The sequence below is a fragment of the Sciurus carolinensis genome, chromosome 14, assembly GCF_902686445.1.
Source record: "Sciurus carolinensis chromosome 14, mSciCar1.2, whole genome shotgun sequence".
NCBI lineage: Eukaryota > Metazoa > Chordata > Mammalia > Rodentia > Sciuridae > Sciurus > Sciurus carolinensis.
In genome coordinates, this window is record NC_062226.1 from 53527627 (window position 1) to 53540661 (window position 13035).

The 13035-nt window shown below is 33.8% G+C and overlaps 1 protein-coding gene across 10 annotated transcripts in view; it reads right to left on the reverse strand.

Annotated features, from left to right (window-relative positions):
* Cntln (centlein) overlaps positions 1-13035 on the reverse strand; it is a 365014-nt gene that overhangs the window by 236983 nt on the left and 114996 nt on the right. For 9 of the 10 annotated variants that reach the window (XR_007104991.1, XR_007104992.1, XM_047524968.1 and 6 more), the window contains one exon: positions 6216-6349. Coding sequence is in view for 8 of the 10 variants with exons in the window: in XM_047524968.1 (XP_047380924.1) it covers positions 6216-6349 (134 nt within the window). In the remaining 2 variants the exon portion in view is untranslated. The remainder of the gene's footprint in view (positions 1-6215; positions 6350-13035) is intronic. The other variant, XM_047524966.1, reaches the window with a different exon arrangement.

Consider the following 13035-nt stretch of genomic DNA (forward strand, 5'->3'; position numbering starts at 1 on the left):
GGGACTGGCCGGCGAGGCGGGCAAGGCCACGCCCCCGCGGGCCATGGGCTGCTCCGCTTAGGGAGACGCCGCCTCCCCCGTCTTCCCCTGTCTGTCACTTCCAGATTTTTAAAGAACTATCAATGCTCCTTAAATTATTGTATAAAATAGAAAGGGAAGGAACTCTTCTAAACTCAACTCTACAAAGCTAGCATTATCCAGTTACCAAAATGTGATAAGGATACAACAAATAAAGAAAATCACAGACCCATTTCCTTGATGAGCATAAATACAAACCTTTTCAAGAAAACAGTGGTCAAATTCAACATCACATTAAAAAAGATCATACACCATGATCAGATTGGTTTCAATCCAGGTATGAACAGTTTTTTTAAATATATGCAAGTAAATAAATGTAATACATTCCATAAATAGAATCAAAGATAAAAATCACATAATCATCCTAAAAGATGCACAAAAACACTTTCAGTAAAATTCAACATCCCTTCATGATTTAAAAAAACAAAACAAAACAATACGAAAACAGCCAGGTACAGTGTTGCAAGCCTGTAATCCCAGGAGCTTGAGAATCTGAGGTAGGAGGATTGTGAGTTCAAAGTTAGCTTCAGCAACTTAGGGAAGCCCCTAAGCAACTTAGCAAGACTGTCTCAAAATAAAATATTAAAATATATATATATAAAGGCCTGGGGATGTAGCTCATTGATTAAGGGCTCCTGGGTTCAATCCCTGGTACCCAAAAAAAAAAAAAGAATAAAATAGTCATAGAAGAATTCTACCTCAACATAATAAAGGGTACATAAGGACAACCCATAGCCAATATCATACTGAACAGGACAAAAGTGAAAGTATTTCCTTTAAAGAACAAAACAAGTGTATTAATTTTACCACTCTTATTCAATATAGTACTAGAAACCATCCAGAGCACTCAGGCAAGGGAAATAAATAAAATAGATACAAATAATAAGAGAGGAAGTCAAATTAAATGATCCCCCATTTGCAGATCATAATGATTCTTGTTACGTTTTAGACGTGAGGTATCCCCGAAACACTCCTGTAAAGCAGGAATAGTCATGTGAAATTCTGGGATATAACTATCACTCCATCCTATTTCAAATGGACTGACAAGATGCTAACTGCAGAAAGGTGGGCAACTAGAGAAGATGGGTCACTGGGTTTATGCCTTAGAAGGGTCTATCTTCCCTGTGGCCCCTTATTCTCCCCACCCTGCTCCCTGACCCCCTGACCCTGACTTGAGCTGACCAGCTTTCATCTGCTGGGCCCTTCTCACTATATGCTGCCTTACCTGGGACCAAGAAAAATAGAGCTGGCCATCTATGTATTTCTGATAATGTGAGTCCCAAATAAAATTTTCCCCTCTAAGTTGTTCTTGTCAAGTATTTTGGTCACAGTGACATTAAAGTTAACTAAAAAAATTCTATGCCTAGAAAATCCTTAGGAATTAATCGAAAGTCTCTTAGAAGTGATAAACACAGCAAAGTAGGAGGATACAAAATCAATCTACAAAAATCAACAGCTTTCCTATACATCAAAAATGAACTCAGAGGAACAATGCCATTCACAAAAATAAATAAAATATCAAGAAATCAGCTTAACCAAGGAGGTGAAATACCTCTACAATGAAAAGCATAAAACACTCAGAAAAAAATTGAAGAAGATATCAGACGACAGAAAGACATTCTACATACATTGACTGGAAGAATTAATAGTTTAAATGGTCATACTACTAAAAGCAATTTTCAGAATATATGCAATTCACAATAAAATACCAATGGCATTCTTCAGAGAAATAGGAAAAAAAAATCTTAAAACCCACATGCAAGCACAAAAGACCCCAAATTAACAAAGCAATTCTGAGCAAAAGAAAAATGTTAGAGGCATCACAGTAGCTAATTTCAGAGCATGGTACTGGTATTTAAAAAAAAAAAAAAAAAAAAACACAGATCAATGGAATAAAAGAAAGAAATCAGGAATAAACTCATGCATCTATGGCCACCTGATTCTTGACAAAAGAGCCAAAAACTTATGTTGAAGAAAGGACAGTGTCTTCCACAAATAGTGCTGAGGAAATTGGATACTGACAAGTGGAAGACTAAAATTAGATGCCTATCTCTCTCCCTTTATAAAAATAAATCTCAAAATGGATCAAAGACCTCATTCTAAAACCTGGAGCATTGAAGCTAGTACAGCAAAACATAAAAGAACATATAAACAAAAATTTCCCAAACAGGACTCTAATAGCTCAGGAAATAAATAGCTAGAATTGATGAATGAAATTACATCAATATTATAAACCTTTTACAAATAAAAGATGAAACGGAATGAGCCTCAAGGAAGGATTGCCAACTATTCATTTGACAGAGGATTAATATCTCTCCCAAGGTTCTACTTCTCAGTGCAATATGGCAATAATTTATCTTCTTCACTCCTAAGGATGGTAATGGTATCATGTCCTTGAAAATCCATGACGTATTATTCTGAATCTAATATCTGTTAGGAGAGAACTGATATCATCATACTGCCTTTCAAACCATAAACTTGGTATATCTCTGCATAGATATTGGACCTTTTATTTCTCTTAATAATGTTATAGTTCTCTGTATAGGGGTCATTACATCTTTAACTATACTTATTGTTCATATTTCCAGATATGTTAAAAACTGAATTATTTTGTAAATTTCCTAATTGTTTTGCTAATATAAAAATGCAATTGAATTTTAAACACTAACCTTGTATCTACCAAACATGCAGAACTCATTAATTTAACAATATATCTATAATGGAGTTTTCTATATAAATTTATATTTGACAAATAATTAGGTCTTTTTCCTTTTTGCACAGTTTCTATATCTTTTTTGTTTGTTTGTTTGTTTTGTGTGAGGTACCAGGGATTGAACTCAGAGGCACTAAGCCACATCCCCAGGCCTATTTTGTATTTTATTTAGAGATAGTGTGTCTCACTGGATAATTTACACTTGCTTCTGCTAAGTGTCTAGGAAAAATAGCAATCCAACTGAATTCGATTTCAGGATTCTGACTTCAGCATTTTTCTAACCAAAATTATGATTGTACTGTCATGACTTTCATTTTTGGGTCAGATTCACAACTAATTTCTAACAAAATTTTCACCTCCATTATAGAATCATCTATTCAGCCAAGTTTCGTTTAGACAATTTAATTGGATAATACTTTTTATATCACAATTCTCGGTAAACATATTTAAATATTCAGTACATATTAGAGATAAATATATTATGATATGTGCATACATACTTTTGTACTTTAACTCTGAACAAAATACACTTGCTGTAGATCACAACAATATCCCATAGTACAAAGAATAACATGGATTAAATATTCAATGAAATATATAATTATGAACCCCAAAGAAATTAATCCATATAGAAATAGAGTTAAGTAATCCTTATCATTTTTCAAAAAAGCATATTCAAATAAAGAAGAGCCTGGAACTTTTCCACAATCATGGCTTTGTGTGTCTTGAATACAACACACAGTTCATGTTTGTATATCATAAACAACAGAGATATTTGTAAATACCCCGCTCCATGAAATAAAAATAATAAATGAGACATTTAGTACATCTGACTATGTCCTTATGTAAGTAACTCAGAAGAAACACTATAGATATCTCAACTACTATAATATAATAATGGTTTAAGTCAAAATCCATTGCTCCAAACCACCAACTTTGAATTATTATCGTCCACTTCTAGGAGTGCAATTATGCATGGTCCTTTAGCTACCATAACTTTACTTTTAAGTAAGGAAATATGCATCTATAGATATTATTGCCTTACTTATTGTAACTTAGAGGTCTTTTAATATACCGAATTTAAGTATACAAACTTGGGTACACGAAATGTAATGTAGAACACAATTATTACAATTTCATGGTCTTACCAATGCACTATGTTATAGAATGGATCCCATGGTCCATCCAATAGTCTAGCACCACTATACTCTAAAATGGAAGATTCACATGTCGTATTTTAAGAATATTGCCAATATGGACACCAAAACTATAGAATATATCCAGAAAAGCAACCCAAAACACTAAAATTTCTGTGAACTATATACATGAAGAATACATACTTGAGAAATAAGGGTAATCAATTAGTGAAAAAAGTAGTCATTGATATCTGTTATGGTTTGAATATGAGATCTCTCCCAGTAGCTCCTGTGTTAATACAGGAATGTTTAGTGGTAAAATAACCAGATTATGAAAGTTGTAAACTCATCAGCGGATTCATTCATTGGTTAGATTAACAATTTGATTGGGTTTCTGTGTGATAACTGTAGGAAGATGAGGCTTGGCTGGAGGAAGTGGGTCACTAAGAGTGCACCTTGGGGATAATATATTTTGTCCCTGACTCCCCATGCTCTCTCTCTCTCTCTCTCCTTCCTATCAAAAGCTGAGTATCTTTCTTCTGTCACACCTTCTATCATGATGTTCTGCCTCGCCTCATGCCCAAAGTAATGGAGTCAGCTCACCATGCACTAAGACCTCTGAAACCATAAGCCAAAATAATTTTTTCCTCCCTGTAAGTTGTGCTTGTCAGGTGTTTTGGTCACAAAGATGAAAAGTTGACTAACACAATTACTGTCTTCTGCTATTGAAAGGGTTAGGTTCAAGAACAGGAATTAGATACTCTCTGAGATTCTCCACATAAAAAATTAAGATAGGCATTGTAAAAAGGCAATTTCAACATAACACATAAACAATGTTCAAAAATTTTAAGTAATGTAAAAAAATTTAAATAATGAAAAATGATAATAATCTTAAAAAGTATGAGAAACTGTTAAAAAGTATCTGTCTATAAAAGTTATTATATTAGGAAACGAATAGGGATAGTTTAAAATTTTCTTTCAAATCAAAGATTCTATCCCTATCTGGAATACTTTTCTCATGTTGTCAAGTTATTGGCTTTAAAAAACTTACATCAAGAGTTGATAAGCCAACCAGACTATCTATAAAACACATTTTTCCTCACTCCTATAAGTTTTTAATTTTAAAAAATGATATAAGGAAAAAATGGCAGAATGAATCAAACAACATTACCCTATGTAGATTTATGATTACACAAATGGTATGCCTTTACGCCATGTACAGAGAAACAACATGTATCCCATTTGTTTACAATTTTATAATTAAAAAAAAATGATATAAGGACTTTATTAAAGTTCTAATTCATTTTAATTTTACTGGTTTCAATAAAGATAAAGTTTCTTATCCAAAAAAAATTCATAATGGTATACTTAAATTTACAAAACACTGAATGTAACTATAAAAAGTACCAACATACTGCTCTAACTTAACCTTCTTATCAGTGCCCACTAAAACAAAAGAAAATCCACAACTAAAAGTTATCAAAAGAATCTACCCAAATGTGTACCAGAATGGTAGTCACTTTCACATCTCATATAAAGATTTTTGTTCAAATTAAACAATTAACTTTATCATTTACCTTTATAAGCATACCTTCAATGTCATGCTATGATGCCACCAAAATAAATACATACACACATGCATACATATACACATATACACATATATGTGCATGCACATATGTATATATGTATATCCATATACAGTCTGTTAACCAAACAAAAATCCTGTCCTGATCTTATATCTCTAACGCAATTTTCTAATCAAGGCAATTATTAAGAGTAAGTAGGTAGTATTAACATGTTTCAAAATGCTTTAAAAATACAAATATGGCATGTTTACCTTTTCAAGTGTTTCCACTTTATGTGGAGTACTATAAAATTAATAATGTTGAAGTAGAAAGAATATTTCACAAACTGAAACTATATAAGACATAAGAAAATAAAAATTAAAAATTCTGTTTCTTAATTATTATTGTCTCATTAAACAATGTGAGTCTCATTAAACACATGGCCAGGAACTTGAATAAACAATGAATAAATGCATTGTCCTTAAAAACTGAAATAAGGATACTCCTTGTCTATGCATTCTTAATCCTGTGAGTCCTCTTATTCTCCTACAAAACTATTCCCAGTTTTGTGTACATAATTCCAGTTTTTCAATGCAGAAAAATATGTACCTAAAGAAGATATATTTTGTCACTTTGGGGGTGTTCATAATAAACATAAATAATAGCATACCAAATGACTGACATTTCTATAATGTTAAATTGAAAACAGAATATACTTGCCTGACCAGGGTAATATCCATATCCTTTTGAAGAAGTTCGGTCTGTTTATTATTCAACTGTAATGATAGAGCATTATATTTACTCTGTGATACTTCAATTTCTTTCTTTGCTTCAATTAAATTGTCTTCAAAGGCCTAAAATTAGAGCACTTATAATCAAACATAATAAACATGAAATGTAACAAAATATGTTATATTTATACTGCAAAATGACAGAAAAACTTGTAGTGTTTGAATGTTTTTACTTAATTAAAAACTTTAAGCACAACTGTTATACCAGTCAGATTCTTCTTCAGAAGCAAAAAACTATATCATACCTTCCTGATATGAAGATTAAGAATTTGAAACCAATAAACTTGAAAAACTGAATATTTAGTTATTAAAATTATAATAAGCCATTATTTAATGAAGAACTTCATTAAAGGTAAAATGAGCTTAATTACTTAAAAAATAGTCAAAAATGGTAGTTGTCTCCTTATTTCATTGTTTCCTTGTTTTAAATATATACATACAACTATTCTCAGAGAGAAAAGGATAGGACTACAAAGAAAACAAAATAATTTTGTAATGTTTGAGACTCAGACCATGTTGTTTTCCTGATTTATGGTAAAATTTCATCTCCATTTCTTCAAACTTGACCTTTTCCATCTGATCATTCACTAAATCTTTTTACATTCTGAAGCCATTTTAAAATTTGATTTGTTAAACTTATAAAATTAATTTCATTGTTATGAAGAATATTTTAAATTTATTTCTAAATAGAGTATGCCCACATAAAAATCATACATTCATTATTTTCCAAAGCAAGCAACAGGCTTTAGGCTAAGCACTAGAAATTCCCATTTATTCACAAAAAAGCAATGACAGATATATAAGTAGGTAGATAAATGGGGAAAGGAAAGAAGGAAGGAAGGAGGGTGGAAAGGAAAGAAGGAAAGTAGGTAGGTAGATTTGTTTGGGTCGGGGGGGCAGTTGTTCCAAAGGGATAAATAAAGCTTAAAACACTCAAAAATAAAAGAAACCATACTAATAGTAACATGAGCTAAGAAAATGCCTTTCTCTCCATGCTCTTCTTACTCTTTAGAGGTGGCTAACTGTTTAACCACTGAAAGGTGATTAGGACTCAATGTACTGACGTGCTTGGCATGGAAGAATTTAGACTCAGGGGAAAAAAATGAAAAATTCTATGACTATGTCGTAGAGACATAGAAGAAAAATTTTAAAGCACCACAGATTGGAGCATGGCAAAGTTGCCCATCTCAAGATTTACTCTGAATTATGTCAAATAACAGAGAGGGACAGGAGCCCCAGACAATGAAAAAGTACTCCAGAGTGCCAGGAACCTCAACATGCCTAAAAGGGACAAATGAATACCATGGGGGAAAAAGGAGGATATTAACATAATCCCCCCTCAAGATGAACTCAAAGAAAATCTAAACTTCTAAAGGAGGGTCAACAAAGTGAACACTAGATAAAAGTTTTTAACAAACTTTGCAAATTTATTGCTATAACAAGAATAAGCAAAAAGACCAAATAAACATAAAACAGACTATACAAGCAGACCAAATAATATATATTGAAATTTTATGAAAATGGAAATGTCTTTTTAAATCCTTGGAGGAAAGTTGGTCTATTAAATAAAGGCTACTGATAATACTTTGATTAGATGGAAACCTTCCTGACCTAGACCCAAAACACCTTCCATCTTTCCATATTTCTCTTCATTCCATATATTACTAGTGACAAAGTTTATCATTCATTGCTTATGTGTTTATTTTAGCCCTCTCGCATTAGAAAATAAGTTTCATAAAAGCAGGAATTTTTATACCGTTTCTTAGTTGCTTTTCAATATCAGACTCATAATGAATGGATACTCAATAAATGGATACTCAATAAATCCTTATTAAATGTGGAGAACAGTAACATATCTTCTCTGAATTTACACTAATATCTCCATGCCCTGTTCCTTGGTATCAAAAGAGTAATGCACTTCCTCCAAACTACTTCCACTCAACAATTCCATAAGATGTAAGACCAAATCACAAGAAAAACAAAATAACTTTCTGCAACACCAGCCTAACCACACTTCACTAAACTTACAGCAGGCACTCTATCATTTTTGTGTCTTTCCCCCTTAAAGAGCCATTCTTTCCCCAAGTTTGAGAAGACACTTCCATTGCAGTTCTTCCTGTAATAACAACCTAATACACTACTCATTTGTTTGGTTTTAAATTTTTTTTCTTTTGGAAATTTTTTTTGTGTATGCCCTGTAACTCAGAGAGGGTGTGAACAGAATTAAAGATGCCTCATTGTTATATAGGTAGACTGAGTCCCAAGGGACACTTTTTCTACCCTATCTGTGAGATTAAAGTCACCTAGATGAGTAAGCCTTGCTCAAGCTCCTGGGTTCTGAAATATTTCTTAAGCACGAAAGGTAATTTGATTCCTGGTTTAAGATTCATCATCGGTCCCAGTGAATCTTTTGCATTTATTTGCCTTTGGTGGCTTTCCATGAGCGTGGATAATTAAGTGATTATATCTGATAGGATGCTTTCTCTTCCATTCTCAGAGCCCACTTTTAGAACAGCTCTTTTTTTTAACCTAAAATAATTTAGAAACATAACAGCAATTCACTATTAGCCAAAAATCGCTGAATCCCTCCCCATTACCCACCAACAAAGGGAGTGGGGTATAGGAGACCTGTGCCAGGAATTGCACCTAACCCAGTGTTCTGCTGAGCTTCTGCAACCCAGGCAAGAGTGGAAAGCTCTGTGCAGTGTCCATTCAATGAATCAGCGTAGGCCCCGGGAGAGGAAAGGTGATTCACCAGGACCACACCAGCCTTGACCACTGACACTTGAGGAAAGCACCATGGGAAGCCTAGGCCCTTTCTCTGGGCTGTACCAGAGGGAAGCTGCCTGAATATCCAGTGTCGTAGAGACCCAGTTCTTGAATGGTGATAGCTGCAAAAGTTCCCTGAATACCCCAAGAAACTTATGTGGAAGACGCCTGCAAAGATAACCAAAGGAAGATCATTCAAGGAGGAAAATTGCCTGAGTCTAGGTAAACAGGGAAAGAATGCTCCCAGCCTTAACTACCACCCACCTGACCCATGATCACAACTGAAGAGTGAAAGGGCATTGTTCAGATACTGGCAGGAATTTGCATCAGAGAGTCAATAGAGGAAATTAACACCTATAATTCACATCCGGGGGCAGTGGAAACTAGAGTCCAGTCAGACCACCTGAGTTCCTTCACTACAGCACCACAGAGAACATCGTTGGCAGGGGGAATACTTCTGCACCACAGAACACCCATGGAAAAGCCACAACCAGAGTTCCTGTGCAAACAAATAATCACCAGTATCTTTACCTCAATGAAAAGGATACTGTAGAAGGGACCAGGTACACAGTCACCCACAGCAATCAGAGGGACACTCCAGCATCTGCATCTTGAACTCCTGAACACAACTGAAAAACTCAAGCCACAACACTGCACCCTCTGAGCAGTCAGCTGCAGGTCCCTAAGCTGACAAACCAGAATCAGCTGGTGGGAGGTTCATAACAACTAGGGAATTTGTTCCTATGCGCCTGTAACTCTGGAGAGATCCATAGCCAAAGCCTGATGGACATCTGCTAAATGTCCAAACTCCTACAAAATCCAACCAAGATTCAACAAGAATTTACTTAATATTGCCATGGTTTACTATATGTAACTTTAACATCAACTTTGATCATCTTATTAACACTTTATCTTGAATGATAATAATTACCCCAATAGCCAAAAATGCACCTTCATTTGCAAATGTATTTCATCAAATGGTTTAAAGCAATTAATTGGAAACAATCTTCCTTTCTTTGTTTCTCTAGCTCTAGTTTATACTTGCTCCTCTTAGCCCCAACCAAACCTCTTGCATTATCTGCTATTACTTCAAATACCCATCATCAATCTATTTCTCCTTTCTACCCTGGTATGAATTATTATTTTATATCTTTTCTCTTTTTCTTCTTACTTTTTTTGTCTCTCTTATTACCTCTCCTTTTGCCCAATTTTTCTTATTCTACATATCAGCCCTCATTTAAGGTTATAGTAATTTTACTAAATTTAATAACTAATTTCTTACCTACTCCAGATCTTTAATAAAAGTTCTTACCTGAATTTGAGGAGCTATGGATAAAACTAGCAATCAGTTTTTGTTTCTCAAAATGCTGAATAGAACGAGGCTTGGTTCTGAAGTAAATATGATCCAGTAGCATCTCTTAAAATGGTGCTGATACTGGGATCAGCAGGTCATGCATTGACTAAAAATATTGATATATAGATATTCACCCAACTGAGAGCACCAAAGAGAATGAAACTCACAAAGTAGTCCCTCCCTAAAAAGAAAAAATGAAACCTATACCAATAGATAGGTAGATATACAAACAATATAAAAAGCAAGGGAACAAACCATCACAAACAGACCATATACTTCAACAAATGACTTCACTGATGTTACAGTAGAGAAAATAACAGAGAAAGAATTTAGAAAGTTCACATTTAAAATGTTCTATGAGGGGCTGGGGTTGTAGCTCAGTGGTACAGCACTTGCCTAGCACATGTGAGGCACTGGGTTCAATTCTCAGTACCACATATAAACAAACAATAAAGGTCTATCAACATCTTAAAAAATAAAATAAAATGTTTTATGAGTTAAAAGAAGATGTAAGGTGAAATTGGAAAGAAAATATAGAAAGTAAAAGATCACTTCAATAAAAAAGACAGAGATTCTGAAAAAGAACCAAATGGAAGGAAATATTGGAAATGAAAGACTCAATAAACCAAATTAAAAATGGAAAGCACCACCAATGCATTAGGCCACTTTGAAGACAGATTTTCTGAAGTCTCTAACATAAAGTATAAAATCTTGAAAATAAAATCAACCATAAAGAAAAGATGTTAAAAGACCACAAACAAAATATGGAAGAAATCTGGGAAAATACCAAAAGGCCAAATTTAAGAATTATTAGGATAGATGAAGGCTATGAAATATAAGGTAAAGAGACACACAATCTTTTCAGTGAAAAAATATTAGTAAATTTTCCAAACATTAAGAATGGGAGGGAGTCTCCACACTGCTTTCCAGAGTGGCTGCACTAGTTTGCAGTCCCACCAGCAATGTATGAGTGTACCTTTCTCCCCACATCCTCGCCAACACCTGTTGTTGCTTGTATTCTTGATAATCGCCATTCTAATTGGGGTGAGATGGAATCTTAGGGTGGTTTTGATTTGCATTTCTCTTATTACTAGAGATGTTGAACATGTTTCCATATGTTTGTTGATTGCTTGTACATCTTCTTCTGTGAAGTGTCTATTCATTTCCTTAGCCCATTTGTCGATTGGATTATTTGCATTCTTGGTGTAGAGTTTTTTGAGTTCTTTATAGATTCTGGAGATTAGTGCTCTATCTGAAGTATGATTGGCAAAGATTTTCTCCCACTCTGTAGGCTCTTTCTTTGCATTGCTGATAGTTTCCTTTGCTGAGAGAAAGCTTTTTAGTTTGAATCTATCCCAGTTATTGATTCTTGCTTTTATTTCTTGTGCTATGGGAGTCCTGTTGAGGAAGTCTGGTCTCTTTACAGTGTCTTTCAGAAAATGCTTCCAGTGTTAAGATCCAGTTCATCAATCTGTTCTTTTAGATTTTGTGTGTTTTATGTTTATAGAATGTTTTTCTCTTACATTTCTGTAGAAATACATGGTCTTAAGTTTCAAAAAAAATAAAAATAAATTAAAAAAAAGAATGGGAGGGAAATTCAAATACAAGAGGCATGTAGGGCTTCAAATATACAAAATCAGAATAGATCCACTCTAAGAAAATATTATATGAAAATGCCTAACATACAAAATACAGGTAGAAATTTAATAGCTACAAAAAGAAAAAATAGGTGGTCATATTTAGAGGTAAATCAATCCAGATTTCAAATGACTTCCTAACCCAGACCCTAAAAGCCATGGAGACTTGGAATAATATACATCAAGAACTGAAAGAAAATAAAGGCCAACCAAGAATAACTATACCCAGCAAAATTAAGCTTCAGGGTTGAAGATAAAATAAAAACTTTCAATGATAAACAGAAGCTAAATGTCCACACCCCAATAAAATCCAACCAAGATTCAACAAGAATTTACTTAATAACTACTTTCATAACTAGAAAGTCAACACTATAAAACATACTCAAAGAAATATTTGATGGAGAGGAAATAAAAAATAAAATTAAAACCAGCACTGGAAAGAAATATACTAGAAGAACAGTCAATCAAAGGACAATCAGGTCCAATTTAAGCATTAAAAATAAATTAAAATGACAGGAAATAAAAATCAGCTCTCAATGTAACAATGAGTATAAATGGTCTACACTCTTCAATCAAAAGACAGATTGGCAAATTGGATTAAAAAACAAACCCAACAATATGCATGTCTGCAAGATGTTCACCTCACAGGTCAAGACAACCATGGACTGAAGGAGAAAGAATGATGAAAGACATACCTTTCACATGGGAATGCAAACATTCAGAGGTAGCTATTCTCTTATCAGATGAAATGGACTTCAAACCAGAAGTAATCAGAAAAGACAAAGAAGGTCACTTCATAATGCGTAAGGGAATCAGAGGGCAACAAGATAAAATAATTGCAAATATTAATGCCCCAAACAACAGAGCATCTATGTATATAAAATAAATCCTTCTCATTATTGAGAATCAAATAGACCACAATATAATGATATAGGGTGACTTTAACATGCCTCTCTCACCACTGGATAGATCATCCAACCTCAACTAAG